The 17,794-nt window shown below is 38.6% G+C and overlaps 2 protein-coding genes across 3 annotated transcripts in view; one reads left to right on the top strand and one right to left on the bottom strand.

Annotated features, from left to right (window-relative positions):
• Nucleotides 1-2,792, bottom strand: part of SLC39A9 (solute carrier family 39 member 9) — a 39,918-nt gene extending 37,126 nt beyond the window's left edge. The window contains exon 1 of one of the 2 annotated variants that reach the window (XM_037127097.2): nucleotides 2,395-2,792. In XM_037127097.2, the coding sequence (XP_036982992.1) occupies nucleotides 2,395-2,490 (96 nt within the window). In that variant the 5' untranslated portion in view covers nucleotides 2,491-2,792. The remainder of the gene's footprint in view (nucleotides 1-2,394) is intronic. The other variant, XM_037127106.2, reaches the window with a different exon arrangement.
• Nucleotides 2,793-3,533: 741 nt separating this feature from the next.
• ERH (ERH mRNA splicing and mitosis factor) lies at nucleotides 3,534-17,000 on the top strand. Its single transcript, XM_037127085.2, has 4 exons — nucleotides 3,534-3,641; nucleotides 6,192-6,279; nucleotides 10,547-10,667; nucleotides 16,529-17,000. The coding sequence occupies exons 1-4, from the start codon at nucleotides 3,639-3,641 to the stop codon at nucleotides 16,629-16,631; spliced, it is 315 nt and encodes a 104-aa protein (XP_036982980.1). The 5' UTR covers nucleotides 3,534-3,638; the 3' UTR covers nucleotides 16,632-17,000.
• Nucleotides 17,001-17,794: the final 794 nt, after the last annotated feature.

Below are 17,794 nucleotides of genomic sequence, written 5' to 3'. Positions count from 1 at the left end.
GTGGCAGCTAGATTAAGAACATAAATAAAAAGCATATTGTTTCATGTAAAGTGAACTGTATAACAAATTAGGTTTATTGGTCTTCCTATTTACAATAACTCTAGTCCTTAAGAAAAGCTAGAAGTGTGGGGAGCTATTTTCTAAGGGTAGAAGTTGTGTTTCCCAGCCCCCATGATGAAGTTTATTTTTACAAATTTATCATCTCACTATTTTCATAATACTTTGGTTGATAATAATAGTACAATTTACCTAAAAAAAATGCTCAATTCCTACAGATAAAAACACCAGTTAAATTCTAAAATGCCTTTTATTTATAATGTTCGTTTTATTCTAACAGTTCAAAATGCACTGTCCCTGCTTTAATAATAAACAGATATGACAAATGCCAGTTTATAGCATTTTAAGGTCCACAGTTGGAAAAGACCACATGACTATCAATTTAGAATGAGAGAACATACAGATTACTTTTATTAGTGGCCTACTTAATTATATCACTTGTGTACACATTTCCTTTCAGTGAAAAAAAATAGCATGTATCTGCTTATTGCAAAAATCACCCAAGATATAGAAAATACTGAAATTGGAAAAGTCCTAAGCATTCTATAGAATAACTTTTATTGATTTATTTGAATTATAATTCTTGATGTCACCTCAATAAATTTTTAAATATACGAACTAACTTAAGCTCATAAATATCAGCCCCATTAATGTCAATTCAATTCTAATGCAGTTATAAGAAAATATGGTTTATGTGAGAGGAAAAACAGCAGGCTCACAAAGCACTGGGCAGGCAGGTGACTAAACACGAGTTTGTGGGCTTCACAGCCAAGGATAAAGGGACAATCTACTGCTGCTCAGCTCTAGCTAACTATTGCCTTGAGGAAATACAAAAGAAAAACAATAATAAAATTAAACACTCCACTAACATAACAACTAAGTCTGCAGCTAAATTTGGTACATAGGCTACCAGTTGCTACCTCTGCCACAATGGACAATGGCTACAAACTGCTCTGAATCTAAAAAACTTAAGACTTAAAAAACACAGCTCTGGAAGGACACTTGCTTTGTGGTGATAAAGACAAAAATACAATGTACAGATAATGTATTATAGGACTGTACACCTGAAACCTATATAATTTTATTAACCAATGTCACCTCAATAAATTCAATTTAAAAAGTAAACAAAAAAAAACACCCAGCTCTAATTCTAACATACTTTATAATTTTATCCAAGTTCCATAACCTGAGTCTTGGATTCCTTATGTACCTCATTAGGTTTTTTAAATGAACTTAGATAGCATACGTGCTCAAAAAAATGTAGCTCAATGTTAGCATGAGATGCTGAAGATTACAGATGCAAAAAGGAAATGGGAAAGGAGCAGCATCAAATCAACCCTCCCTTCTATCTGGCTGCGGGCTTAACTGTTTTAAACTCACAGGACCTGGTCTCACTTTCTTTCTCATCCACAGGCTATCTTCGAAGCCTACCTGTCTTTACCTTTCCTTTCTATTTCAGGCACTCTTTCCTAGGAAAGCCCTTTCAGGACAGGCAGTAAAATTAGGGCCAGGCCAGACTCATGAAATCCTGTCCTCCGCAGTGTGGCTGTTTTCCTCCCTAAAGGTTTGGGAGGAAACCTTGAGCACTCTTTATGACAACCTGCAGAACCTATCTCCCTTTCCACTGAGCAATGCTTTCACCTGTCTTTCTTTCCCCTGTCAGTTAACGTCTGTATAAGTAATGACAATTAACCAAAATGTCAAAACATATTAGCAAAAGTTTCATTTCTAAGCAAACAGATTTGAAGACAGCACCAAATATCCATTCCAATGCTTTTCTTCTTTAAAAAGAAAAGTGAGTTATGAACAATCTAAGTTTTTTTATTTTGAACAAACTGTTTTTTAAAAATATTTTTTCCTCCGTTCTAATACAGGTATCAAAAAAAAACTACCTTTCAACAAAAAACTATGCTTGAGGCTCGATTCTTTCAAAAAGGTAAGTTATATGAATCTTAACTCATGAGAGAATAACATTCACTATTCATAGTTCTTGACAGCAATCACAAATCTTCATTCCTTGAAACTTCTGAAAATCAAAAGACTGTTATGGTGCCTTTCTCCTGGAAAATGCACAGAATTCCAAATTTTGTATGCAATTTCAGAGAGTTAGGAGTACTCCAGAATCTTAGTGGATCCACACCCCCAGGTTAAAAACTCTAATGCTGAATACGAGTTTGCTTCTATTGTTAAATGTTATGCATCTTTTTTAAAAACATAAGTCTACCTTAATAAGACCTTCAGCTCTTAGATTAATTCAGGGAAGCAGCCACCCTTTACAACTGTCACTACTTTCTAGCAACCATCCTGACAGCTGACAAAAAATTGCAAATTTCTTACCTCGGAGAAATTAACAGCCAAGGGAATGATTCCAGCCACGTAACATCCCACCAACATAGACAAAGACAGCAGACTAATGGAGATGAAATCATCCATTCTGCCCTCCTTTATTCACCCACCACCACCAGACTACAAAGTTTCAGTGGCTTCAAAAGGTTCTTAAATGCGTGTGGTGATTCCAGGGGAACAAGAGGGACTTTTCCAGTTCTTTGGTCCTCCCAACCAGCAGATGTATTCACCAGGCACCTTTCTATTGAACGTACCTGGAAACAGCCCCTTATGCTGATATTAGCACCAGAGAGAATTCTCAGCAATCTTAGGTCCCCAGCCCCTGGGTTTTCAGATGCCAGTCACTGGATTACGGTGGCTTAACAAAGATGGGAAAGTCAATGGGGAAAATACGCGATTTCTTCAATGGTCGGAACGAGGGTGGCACAACGGGTCCACTCTTTCACAGACAACGTTGCAAGTGGCAGCAGAAAGGAGGAAGAAAACCCAAGCGAACTTGTTCGTCCTCCCGGCAACCCTAGTAGCTCTTTGGGCCACCTAGCCAAAGGTCCCCTCAGGCTGGGACCAGCCCACCAGTCCCGGAAAACTCTCGTCCGAGTCTAGAAGGAGGAAAGTAGTCCAGTAAGTCTCTTAACGGTGGGTCTTAGGGGTTCAGCAGCGAATCCAATACAAAGCTGTCTCTGCCCTATACCCGGTGCTGTCCATATTACTCCACTCCACTGGGTTTTGACCCGGAGCTACCGATACTACAGCAGCCATGGCCGCCAAGTGGCACCCCTTCATTACATGCACTTCCGGATTGCCTCACCGCCCCTCCTCTAAAGGGTACTTCCGGGTAACAACCGACCTATGGCGGGATTCTTATACTGCCGCCATTTTTGAGTAGGGCAGATGAAACATGACTTATGTCACTGACTACATCGATGATCATTTTAACCGTATGCCTAACAACAAGAGAAGAAAGACGGAGTTTTAAAAGAAATTATTTTTTTAAAACCTTCCGAAAGTCTCCCTGAGTATTTCATCGTCCTTACTCAAGATGGCTGAAACAGAGTCGGAATCTACTCTCGCTGCCGGAAATACGTAAGCCTCTACAGTCCAAACGGCTTTTTCGCGGTGCGTTTCTGACGACTTCCGGCGGCTCCTCTCGCGGGGGTTGGCTGTTGGCGGCGTTGTGGGTAAGCTCGTGTGAAGCGGTGGTGTCGGTGGCGGCTGCAGCGAAAGAATTTGGCGCGATGGTGAGACTCGCCTCAGTGGCTTCCCGAACCCCTAGCCTTCCGGGTGACCCCATCCCGGTACCTCTTTTACTCGGCCCATCTACCGGGAGCGTGCTGCTCCCCACCCCTCCGTCTTGTGGGTCTACCATTCCCCTTCCCGCCGTGGAGATGCTGGGCCTGGCACTAGGCCCCGAAGCCCGGGTACACCCTGTGGTTGCGCGCTTTCTTGGGATGGCTGCTTGGTAGAGGCTCACGTAGGGATGCTTCTTTTCCCCTCCAAACGCCTTGGCTGACTATAGGAACAATGGCCGAGGGAATGTCAGAAAACCTGTTCCCGAAGCTAACGGTTTGAATATGTTGCACCTAGGACATGGGCCAAAAAAGGTCGTCTTGGTTTTGTAGTGTGTGTTCGCAACTATCCCCTCTTTTTTTTTTTTTCCTGTGCTCTACTTTTTGAAAAATAGAGCCTTTCCCTTTTCCAAGACCCCTAGAAGCCTAGTTTGGCATTGCTCTGAGCCCTCTCAAGCCTGATCTTAACCGGATTTACATTCTCTCGGATGTGGAGGCTGAAAAGATAGGTTTAGCTGAGGGTCCAAGTTCCTTAGAATCTGACCCGGGTAGTCGGATGCAGTGGGTGGGTAGGTTTTGGGGGGTTGGGGTTTTTTTAACCCTCAAAAAGTAGATCACTCAGAGATTAAGAGGTTACTTCAACTTTGGTCTTGTGGTTGCTGTAGTTTCTGTTAACAAGTTATGCAGCTGTTAAGAAGAGGGCACTTTTTTGGTACTTTTCTGAATTAAGCTATTTCAATATTTGATCCCTCGTAGTCTCCCAAAGAGGATTAGTAATTAGAAGATTGGGTTTCCAGTTCCCGTTTTGTCATAATCAGCTGTGTGACTTTGGGCAAGTCATTTTACAGTATCTCTACTTTCTCTACTTTCTCTGTCACTGATGCTGTGTTAAAATGCTTAGATTAAGATCTGAAAAGGTGATGGCAGTTCACGTCAACTCATTTCTCGGACAATTATCAGTAATAATTCCTTATAGAATTAAAAGTTAGAATTCATATTTGATTATTGGTTCAAAAGTCTTTTTGCTTTACTGGAGATACAGGTTTCAGTTTCTCTCAAAGCTAATGAGTAAATTGTATGTATTGTAGTATTTCTCAGAATCATTGAGAATTTAGGGTTCATGTTTGTGAGGCTTGAAAAAAGGTAACAGATTAACATTCATTGGAGTGAATCATAGCTGCTTGGTAATCAGAGAATAGAGATTTTATTAAGAATTTTGTGAAGTGTTTTCTGATTACATTTCATGATGTTTTTTATTGCGGCAAATTTTAAATATATATTTATATTTGCCTGACTGTACTTATATTTTGTGTATAGAGTGGAACCTTGGTTCTTTAATTCATTCCAGAAGGCTCTTTGAGAAGCAGTGTTCAAAAATCAAATTTTTTTCCCATTAGAAACTATGTAAATTGAATTAATCCATTCCAAACCCCCAAATGATTCCTTTTTAACCTTTCTTATATATAGTATATGTCTACTGTACTGTTTAATCTGTAAACACTTTAAAAACAAAAAGGACCTGAAATGTATTGGATAAATGAAAATTTAACAGAAAGGAAAATAAATGTACAGTTAAAAAAAGAAATCTATGTACACACTAGAACTTGCCTTTAATGTTAAGAGCTCTTGATGACTGACTATGGAGAGGAGGGGTAGAGGGATGTTACTGTTTGGAAGGGGAGTCCCCTTCCACAGAAAAGTGAGGTAGCTGGTCCTTCTTTTGTCTCTCTGCTTCATTAGAACTTGCTTCAGGCTCACTGGGCTTCTCACTAAAAACCTATCCAGGTTTTTGCCTGCCTTTTAACACTTGCCTGAAGTGAAACACTACTTGAACAAGTTTATCACATAATTTGCTACTTCTTTATCAAGGTGATTGATATTTCTCAAAAGATCTTTTGTGTTACTCTCCATTTACCAAGCATTTTCTTGATTAGCGAAGGAGGAATGTCCTCCCTTCCCTCTTCTACATCTTCAATTGCAAATTGAATGAATTAAGTTCGAGAACCCAAGTTACATTGTATCAGCATGAAAGTTTTTCCTGGAACAACCTAGACAATTTTTTCCTGTGAACAACTTGTAGAGAACTGAGGTTTGACTGTATGTATTTATATATATATATATATATATTTTTTTTTAAGTATGTATTTTCTCCCGAGAAAGAGGACCATAAGGAAATAAGGACTAAATCTGTCCCAAAAAAGGAAAAAAACTGTAAGACAAATATATTTGGATTTTTAATAAAACCAAAAGGTTCTGAAAATAGCTCCAATAAAAAATGACCTAAACTGGTTTAGAAGGTACAGGAAAGCACTGCCACTTAAAAATAATCATTGTGATTATAGTTTTGTAAATTTGGTCATTTGTTTGTTTAGTAATTTTACTTTTTGTCCTTGAGCTGTAGGAATTAAAAATAGTGGGGTTTCATGAAGAATTTTATAGCATAATTGAATTTCTCAAATATGAGTTAGAACCTTATACTGAAATCACATTTTTCCTTTGCAGTCTCACACCATTTTACTGGTACAGCCTACCAAGAGGCCAGAAGGCAGAACTTATGCTGACTATGAATCAGTGAATGAATGTATGGAAGGTGAGTTTAAACACTAATCAAGGGGTAGACATCTTTTCCCCCCTTACATTCACTATTCAAACATATGTCATTTAAGAACTGGGTTTGTTTTTTCCTCCAGATTTCTTGGATTGTTCATTTGAGCAAGGGGAGTAGATATTTAGAAAAGTTGTTAACAAATGAAAATTAGTTGACAGAATAAAGGCAAATGAAACCAAATCAGTATAATTTCTTGTTTATTTGATAAGCTGACACCACCCTGAAGGGAACTATTAGCCTTTAATGTTTCTTTACTTAGTGTACCATTAGATGAGAGCACATAAATTAGATTCTCACAAATTGCATTACTCCTTACATTGAACTGTTACATCATGTAAACCATTTGTACCTACCCTGTACCCTTTGTAGCAAATTGTCCATTCTTTTTCTATGAATATTTTTAAAGATTTTATTTATTTATCTTTAGATGGAAAGGGAAGGAGAGAGGGAGAGAAATATCAATGTAAGGTTGCTTCTCGTGCTTCCCCTGCTGGGAACTGGCCTGCAACCCAGGCATGTGCCCTAACTGGGGATCAAACCACGATCCTTTGGTTCACAGGCCCTCACTCAATCCACTGAGATACACCAGCCAGAGCTGAATATTTTTTTAATCCTCACTCAAGGATTATTGATTTGAGTGAGACAGAGACAGGCAGACACAGACATTAATCGATTGGTTACCTCCCGTATGGTTACCTCCCGTATGCACCCCAGCCAGGGATCGAACCTGCAAGCTTTTGGTGCTGAGATGAGCTACCAGGCCAGAACTCCTATAAAGGTTTTTATATTCACTGTTTTTACAGCCTGGCATGTCCCTGAATTTTTTGCTGTCCAAAGCTAACTGTATTCTCCTTAAAATCTGTTCATTTAATGCAAGCCAACAATGGGTTGACCTGTGAAAAAAAGCTACTTGTAATACTTACAGACAGCTTCTAGGTCACTGGTACCATGTCTTCCTGGTTGCCATCAAATTCTGCTCTGATTTTTTGAAGAAAAGCAAGGCTCTTTTCAGGTCCCTTTCTCTGCTGTCATTCTTGCTTGCCATCTAGGTAGATTTTTTTTGCATGCTGCCTCAGCAGATTGTTGCCTTTGCCTATATTATGTTTGGCCGTTGATTCTATAATACTCTACTAACCTTCACTGATTTTAGTGAAGCCTAATGTTTTTTTAATTAGTACACTTTATTTCTTGAGCAGTTTTAGGTTTACAGAAAAATTAAACAGGAGGTACAGAGAGTTCCCATATATTTCCTCTCCCCACACCCTACCCTACCCTACTACCACCAGTTTCCCCCTATTAATAACACCTTGCATTGGTATAGTACATTGTTTACAGTTGATGAATAAGTATTAATACAATATCATTATTAACTGAGGTCCATATTTTACATTAGGATTCATTCTTTGTGTTGTATCGTTCTGTGGGTTTTCTATTTTCATTGATTTTTGTTTGATACACTGATTTGTTACTCCACTTATTTATGCATTTATTGGTTGATTCTTGTATGTGCCCTGACCAGAGATTGAACCTGCAGCCTTGGTATATCAGGATGACATTCTGACCAGCTGAATTACCCAGCAATGGCCAGTTCTGTGGGTTTTAACAAATGTGTAATGTCATGTGTGCACCATTACAGTATCAACGGAATAATTTCACTCCCCTGGAAATCCCCTGTGATTCACCTATTCCTCTCTCTTCCCACCTCCAAAACTTCTGGCAACCACTGATCTTTTTAATGTCTTCATAGTTTTGCATTTTCCAAAATAGGGTTGGGATTATACAGTAAATGGCTTTTTATCACTGAAGTATTCTGTTGTACGGATGTACCACAGTTTGATCACATGAACTCCAACTTATGTATTTTTCTTCTGTTCCTTGTGGCTTTGGTGTCATATCTGAGAAGCCATTGCCTTATACAAAGTCACAGGGATGCTTTACAAGGGTTTTGTAGTTTTGGCTCTTATATTTAGGTCTCCTGGCCATTTTGAGTGAATATTTATGTGTGCTGTGAGGTAAGAGTCCAGCTTCACTCTCTTGTACATGAATATACAGTTTTCCAGCTCCTTTTTTTGCAAAGACATTCCTTCTCTGTTGAATTGTCTTGGTATCCTTATCAAAAAGCAATTGACCATAAGTGTAAGGGTTTGTTGGGAACTCTTATTTCTGTTCCATTGATCTGTATGTACACTGTCTTTATGCATAAACATTACCACACTGTCATGACTGCTGTAGTTTTATAACAAGTTTTAGAATTGGAAGCTTGAGTCTTCCAACTTTGTTCTTTTTCAAGATTGTTTGGCTATCCTAAGTCCCTTGTACTTCCTGTTACATTTAGGGTCAGCTTGTCAATTTCTGCAAAAATTCTGATTTTGATAGGGATTGCATTGAAGCTCTAGATCATCTTGGGGAGTATTACCATCTTGACATTAAGCCTCCCAATCCATGAACAAAAGATATTATTCCATTAAGTCTTTACTTTCAGTGACATTTTGTAGTTTTCACTGTATTTTTTTAATCCTCACCTGATGACACTTTTTTTTTTTTTATCGCTTTGAGAGACAGAAACATTGATCTGTTGCCTCCTATAATGTGTCCTGACTGGGGATCAAAACCAAAACCAGACATGTGCCCTGAGGATTGAACCTGCAACCCCTTGGTTCATGGGATGATGCTCCAGCCAGCTGAGCCACACTAGCCAGAGCTTATGCTTCTTTTATTAAATGTATGAGTGTGTGTGTGTGTGTGTGTGTGTCTGTGTGTGTCTGTGTGTGTCTGTGTGTGTCTGTCTGTCTGTCTGTAGGTGTGTTTTCATTTGGGGCAGGAGTTTGCTGTTATACACAGAACTATTTCCTTTTCAGATTGTTTATTGTTGGGGTATATAAATACAATTGATATTGACCTTACATCCTGCAGCTTGCAGCACTTGTTTAGTAGTTCTAATAGAGGAGTATGTGGTTTCCTTAAGATGTTCTATATACAAGGTCATGTTATCTGTGAATAGAGATAGTTGCACTTCTTCCTTTCCAATCTGAATGCCTGTTATTTCTTTTTCTTCCCAAACCACCCTGGCCAGCACCTCCAGTACAATGTTGTACACAAGTGGCAAGAACAGATACTGTGTTCTTCCTAATCAGTGGGAAAGCATTGAGTACTTTTCCCACTACTATCATACTCCACTATTGAGTACAATAGTAACTGTGGGTCAGTGTAAGAATAAACATACCTTGGTACTTGACAGCTTCAGAACTCATCACACCCTGTACTTGTCGCATTTTGACAAGAAAAAAACTTCAGGCTCTGGGCACTGGCTCAGGGCTTGTCGCATTTGCTAGATCTTGTATGGGTTGTGGCACTGCCCCACAAGAGAAAATGCTTCATCATTTGGTACTTGTTGGTTTCGGCACTCATCATGAGTTCCAGAACAAATTAATGAGTGTATACTTGAAGTGGGGTGGACTGAAGTGGGTTATGCTTGCTTTTGTTAGAAACAGGAGAGGCATGTGTCACTGGATTAAAAAATAATGTGCTCTGTAGATAATTAAGTTAATGTAGGCTTGCTATCAGTGACTTGGATGATTTCATTGTCTTTATTATATTTGAGTACTTATTATATGTGCTAGTGCTCTTTGTGCATTATTTCACATAAGTTTCATAACAGTTCTGAAGACACTATTATTTATCTCCATTTAACAGGGTTCAAGAGACAGAGTCAAGTCTCTGAATCCAGAGTCAATAATCTTAGATATTCTGTTAGGCTAATCTTTTTCTTGTGGCCTGTTTTGCTTTGTTTTTGTTATCAGGTTTGGTTTTTCTCTTGTATGTATGGTGGTGGTTTTTTGTATTGTATTGTATCAGAATTTGAAAGCAAAATAGGAAAGCATCCATTTGTCATCCCTCACTCCCAAGTGTGATGTTTTACTTTACTCTGAGGCATGGGAATATTCATTTATTGAAAAGCCATAAGACTCGCAATGTCCTCGCTTGTCTGAACCATCATATGACAAATTTTTAAAGTCCTTTTAGATCTAATGGTTGAAGTAATCATTAAGGCACAAAATAAGAACATTTTGGTGGGTTTATAAATTTATTTTAAAGTCCTAGTGGTAACAGTTCAAACAAATGTGACCAACTCAGTTTCTTTTCCCTGCCTGTTTATGAAAATTAGTATTGTGATATCAACATACAACATTAACATCCAGAGTATACAATGATAAAATATTGGTTTTCCCTCCTCCCCCCATTCTTTTAGGCGTTTGTAAAATGTATGAGGAACATCTGAAGAGAATGAATCCCAACAGCCCCTCTATCACATATGATATCAGCCAGTTGTTTGATTTTATTGATGATCTGGCAGATCTCAGCTGTCTCGTGTAAGTATTTACCACCAGGTGTCTTACGTTGTATTTTTCTATTGTTTGTTCATCTATTTGAGGTGATTTATGGTATTAGGAGCTTACTTTGTGCCTGACACTGATCTTATTTTAACTACTAGGTAATAATTAATATTCACTTACATATGGCTCATAAATTAAGTTGGCAACATAAGATAAAGGCATGGGAAAACCTAAAAAACTTTGCTAATTAATACAGTTAGTATGCAGAGAGGATACTAATTAAGAAGTTCAGAGTCCTGCTTCTTTGTTCCTTTACATCCATCTTTTCTCTTAGTTTTTTCTTCTCTTGTAGTCTTTGTCTCTAAAACAATTAGCTGTGGATTAAAACTTAGGTTTTTTGTCCTCGTGACACTGTTTTTTTTAAGGTAAATATATGCAGAACTGAAATGGAATTTAATTTTAATCCTACCCAGTGTTAACTATATATATTTTGGTATGTTAGAATAAGATTTTTAGACCCATATGTTTTCTATTCTCAGAAATTTTGTCAAGTTAAAATTTTTTCTGTGCCAAACACTGTGCTAGAAGTAAATATGTTTTTCAGTGGTGAAAAATATGTAGGTCCTAATTTTAATATAAAAAGCTCGGAAAACAATAAGAGGCCAACAAAGCTGCAGTTGTTGGGCTCATGAGAAAAGAGGAACTGCAGGTAGCCCGCAGGGAGGAGAGCAGAGAAGTGGGGTTAAAGCTGGAGGGAGATACCAGGGGGGAGGGATAGTTGTGAGTGTAAAGGCTGATGATACGGCATCTAGGAGAGAGGGAGGCGGTTTTAGATGGAATCTTGGATGGTTTGTTAATAGTAAAGTAGGAAGTGCAGACAGATGTGGAAGTTTGGGGAAATTGTTTTGATTGTTTTAGCTATCAGGGAAATAGGAACCATGGATACCCTTGAGAGGTAAGGGTAAGGGGCAAAGCGTTGAAGGTTTGTGAAAACAAAAAAGGAAAGAAATAATCTAGGAGGGTGAACGAATTAGTGAAATGTGTGATTTATGGGGTATCTGATAATGAATTTAAAATGAAGTAAGTCTTTGTGCTAATGGGTTTTCTCTAGTCATTCTTAACCTGATAGTTACAGGTAGGAGTTGGCAAATATAAAAAGTTAGGGGTATATGAGGTGGTCCACAAAGTATCCAGCCACATATAACAAAAGAGACATTTATTAAAGGTACAAGAAACATTGTACACAGGACAGTGACACCATACCTCAGTCTCCTTCAAAGTAGGTACCTTGAGACCTCACACAGTTCTCCCAGTCATCATCAGCTGCCCCATCGTATTTTCCTGAATCTCATCGATGGTATGAAATCTCTTCCCTTTCAAAGGCGATTTTAGTTTTCAGAAAAGGCCAAAGTCGCAGGGAGCCAAATCTGGGCTGTAGGGGCACTGAGTCACCTGGGTGATTTGATGTTTTGCCAGAAATCTCTGCATGAGACGTGATGCATGAGTGGGCTTGTAGCTACCAGTTGTCCGTAGTTATGGCCTTCTGAATCGTCCAGGTAGTTTCCACAGAGTTCAAGCTTAATGCAGATTCATTGCTCTGCTCGCTCAGGCATTTTGAATGTGATGGCCACACAGTACACATGCTGACTCAGTGATGTCTACCACCCCCACTGACTAGTATAGTGAAGTCATCGTCATTCACACGTGTGCATTCCAGTCCTCTCTTCTTGGCTGCCAGGTTACATTGATGTTGTGCAGTTATATTAACAATGGTTGGACTTTTTCCAGATAGACCTCATGTGCAAGGGAGTATTGTGCAACGGACTGAATGACCATGAAATGTAATTAGGGGTTGGGGTGGAGTCGAGACAGAGGTAGAACCAATTAATTATAGGTCCTGGGGTGGGGGAGTCAAAGGGTTGTTGAAGTTGGACTATTGGGAAGTAATAGTGATCAAAGAATGAGATGCTTGAAATTGGGACATTGAAGTTGCTGCTAATGACAAGGTAAAGGGGTCTGGCTGAGGCAGGGAAAGAGACAAGGTCACTGAAGGAGAAAAGTTCAAGGAACTGAGAGGCCCAGATGTTGGCAGAATTATCTACTGGATATGAAATCACTGATGACATACTTACTTTCTAGACTTCAGTCTGAGAACAGCAGCTTTGTTTTTATTCACTGCTGTATCTCAGTACCTAGAATCACCGCTATATTCTAGGTACTGAGAGGACCTAGAATAGTATCTGGCAGATAGTTGATACTGAGTAAATACTGGTTGTATAAATGCATGTCACCCATATAGTTGAGGCATAGCTTTTTTTTTAATTCTTGGAAGTTTCCTTTTTCCTTTGTTTACAGCTGTATTCTGAATTGGTAGCGTGGTTAAATAAAAGTGAAGAATCTGACTTATGTCGTGCTAAATTTTGCAGTGTTCGTATGCATACCCTCACTTTACTTTTTAAATGAATTACTTATTTGACTTTTTAAATTAATAGTTATTATTTTAATTTTATGAAAATCACTTATTGGGACATCTGGTATCCTGAGGCTTAGGGACATGCCACTCATTCCCAACAGGTGGGGAGTTACTTAAAGCTAAGGATCATGTTTTAGTCACCTTTTGAGAGGCTGTAGATAGAGTTAGCTGGAGTTTCAGACTTAGCCATAGCTGAGTTTGAGTGCTGACTCTGTCATTTTCTGGCTCCCTTGGTCAAGAGTGCTTAATATTGCTAATCCTAAGTTTGCTTGTTTGGAAAATTAAGATAAATTTACTTCACAGGATAGCTGAGAGGATCCAGTGCTTGTTTAGCACAGTGGATTGTCTAGATAGCAGGAACTCCATTTTTAAACACATTGGCAAAGTCAGGCCAGGCCTTTGTTTTGTTGTTTAAGATTTTATTTTTAGAGAGGGTAAAGGAAGGAGTGAAAAAAAGGGAAACAGCAATGTGTGGTTGCCTCTTGAGCGCCTCCTACTGGGGACCTGGCTGGCAACCCAGGCATGTGCCCTGACTGGGAATCAAACTGGTGACCCTCTGGTTCGCAGGCTGGTGCTCAGTCCACTAAACCACACACCTAGGGCTTCTTTTTAATTACTGTGAGTTGATTGGCTATTTAAAATTTGCCTTGACTCAAATGATAAGTTTCAAATACCACAAGTAACTTAAATTGTGCTGTTAACTAATAAAGAAGTGTTATGCTGGGTTTTTTGACATGAAAATTGCACAAAATAAAAATGGTTTTAAGAGACACTCTATATGAGTATGTCATTAACAGTGGAACATAACATTACTTTGTCACTGAACATAAACTAGAAACTACATCCGGCATGCTAAAATGATTCCTAGTATTTGCATTATTAGTCTACCTGAAAAATTATAAATTGTAGCTTATGTTTCTGTTTATAATGTTGAAACTTTTTTGGCCTCTGAAAACTTTTCAGAAGAATCCAATTTAGGATTTAGAGCCATCTTGCCCATATGACTTTGTTCTCTTTTCTTACTTGAGTATTCAGGAGAAATACAGTATTGTTTCTACAAAGTTCACCCGGTGTCATGGCACTTCTTATCATAGTTAGCAGGCACATCCTGCTCCTCTCTTTATTTAGGGATTGTGACCTGGGCTGTTTGCTCCTCAGACCAGGAATTGAATACAGATTGGTTTGTAAATGAACTGTGTACTTGTTTCTGTTAAGTGTGCTTGACAGTGACATGGGACTTTTTATAAGATGCAAATAACAGCCTTTGAATACGTAAGCTGTTTTTGTTTGTTTAGAGACAAAAGGGACAATTTTACCCCTAGTTACTATGATGAGGAGGAACTCCTAATCAGGAAGACACCACCTGCAATAAAGATGCAGGCTGGTTTCACCACTCCTACAGCTTGTTCTTTTATGAACCTGTGTTTGTTGAGCAAATATTAAGCTAAAAGATTCATCTGTGCCAAAAGCTTGGGGTTTTATAAATATACTTAACATTTAATTGTCTCATTTCCAAGCATCAGTTAATAACCATCAACATAACAGCTTTCCATAAAGAAAGCATTGTTACTTATTCTGGAGTTGGAAAATAGCCTGTAAGTTGATGGCTTTCTAAATGTTCACTGCCAAACTGGCGGGGGGGGGGGGGGAGGGGTGTCTAAATAAGACTCTCACCTAGATATAATAGTTCTGAAAAGTTCTGTTCCTTTTTTAGTTTTTTTCCTGGGTTAATATAAATATACTCTATTCTGCCATACCTTGAAGTAGACTAGATTAGTACTTAGGAAGCATGAAAAAGGGATATTCAGAGAAAATTTGTTTTACTTTTTAGAATTTTTTTATTTGGTTAAGCATTTTGTAAAAGTAGAAAGCTTGTGCATTCTTAATAAACCATTCAGGGGAATAATATGACAAAGCCTTTGCATTTTATTTCTCATGCCAAAAATTGGATATCCGCAAGGAGGACTCTGCTCAGGGGTGTTCAAGCTTCTGCTACTGAACCAAAGCACTTAGCTGATAAGCCCAAGTACTTCTTTAAGCCTTGACTTCCTTCTTTGTAAAAGGATAATTGCATCTGCTCTCACAGAATTGTTGAAAGGATTGATTTAGATAAACACTTAAAGCTGTACCCAGCAGTTGGCAACTTTTTAATAGGTACAGTATCTATGTAACTTTTTGCTAAGAATGTGAAAAATGAAACTTTGGATAAAATGAAACAATAATTGACAAATTAGATACTTTGTTTTCCTAGGGCAGCAGTTACCAACTTTTTTCATCTGGTGGCACACGTAAAATAATTACTAACATTCTGTGGCTCACCAAAAAAAAAAAAAACAACTGTATTTTTTGGCCAGTCTGACAAAAAAAAATAGGTATAATTTTGATTCATTCACTTCAGACAGCTATTGTTGTGTTGGCTGCTGCTGTTTTGTATTTGACAATTTGAAGGAAAAGAAGTCAGTGTCCCTGATTAAAATGGATATGGCATGTTTTTAAAGTTCTTGCCACGCACCGGTTGAAAAGCGCTGTCCTGGGATATCCCTGAGGTGCTGCTTTCTAGGCAGACTGCGTTTTCGCCTCTAGGGCGCCATGCAGTGTTTCCACCACATGGTGCACGTGGCTGTGAAACTGGGATCTGCTTTGTGTTTGTGCAGTCTTTTCAGGCTCTTTTACCCCAAAAATGAATTTATTGCCTGCTCAGCTGAGATTTCAGTTGTAGGTCAGATGAATGTATCTGTTTTTTTGAGTCCTCTAAAGACGCCTTGAGTGATTGGCTAGTAAGCGACACTTTGGACTCCTAAAACCCTAGAGTCCCATGGGAATTTCATTGCCGCTGTTCATCGTGACCCTTCTCTTATAAGAGCCATTTTGATCTTTTCTAATAATTATCCACTGGCCTCTAGCATTATTTATTTTGAAAAAAACCAATCCTAAAATATAGGTGAAAAGATTGCTTCTTGTTAATGCATTTTGGGAAAGAAGTCTTTGTGGCAGTAATATGTTTTTAAAGGTTTTTTAGTTAATTCAAAATAAATTTAGCAAATCTGAAATTTTGGTACCAGTGAGTGTTGGGTTTTGTTTTTTAATTACTAGAGGTACAATAAAAATAGTGACTGTGCAGGAAAACACACAGTTTCCAGAGTCATCCTCTTGTAAGAAGTAGGTGGATAAACACAATGATCATTTAACTTAAGATCTCCAGGCCTCGGTTTCTTTTCTGCTATAGGATAGTAGTACTAGGTGATCAAAAGTTCACATCGCTTAAAAATTCAAGAATTATGTAATTGGCTCTTTTACATTTTTTTAAAGTTCATGTATGAACATGTGTGTATCTATCACACCATTGGGTGGTTATAATTTGGGGTTTAGAAAAATGACAATAATTGACCATTGTAACTTTGCCTATTACTTTTTTGTTCCTCAGTTACCGAGCTGATACCCAGACATACCAGCCCTATAACAAAGACTGGATTAAAGAGAAGATCTACGTGCTCCTTCGTCGGCAGGCCCAACAGGCTGGGAAATAGTTGTGCTGGGAGAATTAGGGTTTGGGGGTGGGCTTGGAACACAGGTGTGTACAGCAATCTGTAGTGGAAGTTTTGTACTATAGTAATCCTGTTTCCATTTTGGTACACTCTAGTCAGGATTGAATGTGTTAGATGAAATGTGAGGGTCTTGTTCAATCTGAAACTCCCATCACCTCCTATTTTTTCTTTTTTTACTTAAACATTGTTATGATTTTGAAGGGTTTTTCTTTGTCGGTTAATATTCAGATCTGCTTTGTAACATTCACTGTACTAACCCTTCTTCAAGTTGGGGTGGAGGGTGGTGACACAGTTTAGTTATGTCCTAAGATGAAGTCTTAGTGCAAAATGAATAAATGTTCTTTAGTTATATTTTCCCCCCACGTGTTTTTTTTTGTCTCTGAACATTGACTGTTTTTGTGAAGCATTATGAGTTTCAAAATTGATAGAGTGCTACAGAATTTCAGTTATGCTGTGATTTGCTTGATGTGAACCTAACAAGCTTTCCCCTACTTTCCTAGCCTTCTATAAGTAGATCTCATTTGTAGAAGCAAGGTTTGTGCCTAATGTGGACACAGATGTTATGAAAGACTTTGCATTGACAGGACTCGTCTGCAGCAGCAGCCAGGTTAGTTCCTTACCATCAGTCATGTGCTCCTGTGGGAAGGTCTTGTGCCCTTTCCATAGCCTTCAGCAGCTGAGTGCGGATTACCACTCTTGGGTGGCAGTGTAAAGAGTGAAGGAAAGACCACAGCAAAGTTCAAGATCCTCTTACTTTCAATGTAGAGAGTGGTCATCAAGGATGCAGGCATTTCCTGAATCCGCTATTGCGACTGACAGCCAATAATATCTTTCTGCACTGTAAGTTTTGCAGGTTTTCTGGAGGCTTCATGAGTGTCCCTATATTCCCCTTATCCCGGACCCTACTTCTGCATTCTTTTGTTTTATGCAGAACCAAATTCTAAGTACTTGTATGTGCTCACTTTTTCTACAGAATAATTATTCTGTTAATGTCATCACTGCATCAAACTGTTATTAAAATCAGCGTGCCTGCCCTGGTTGGTGTGGCTCACTTGCTTGGAGAGTTGTCCCATAAACCAAAACCTTGTGGGTTTGATTTCTGGTCAGGGCACATGGTGGGGGCTGCAGGTTGTCCTGGTCAGGGC

This window comes from Artibeus jamaicensis, unplaced genomic scaffold (genome assembly GCF_021234435.1).
Source record: "Artibeus jamaicensis isolate MK-2021 breed Jamaican fruit bat unplaced genomic scaffold, CSHL_Jam_final contig_851, whole genome shotgun sequence".
In the NCBI taxonomy this organism is placed as follows: Eukaryota; Metazoa; Chordata; class Mammalia; order Chiroptera; family Phyllostomidae; genus Artibeus; species Artibeus jamaicensis.
The sequence above is the reverse complement of the archived record's forward strand: the minus strand, read 5'-3'. Positions and strand labels throughout refer to the sequence as shown.

Excerpts from the sequence above, each read along its gene's own strand:
- ERH (XM_037127085.2), top strand. Across the intron at positions 6,280-10,546 it reads AGTGAATGAATGTATGGAAG|GCGTTTGTAAAATGTATGAG; the intron begins GTGAGTTTAAAC and ends CCATTCTTTTAG. Across the intron at positions 10,668-16,528 it reads GCAGATCTCAGCTGTCTCGT|TTACCGAGCTGATACCCAGA; the intron begins GTAAGTATTTAC and ends TTTGTTCCTCAG.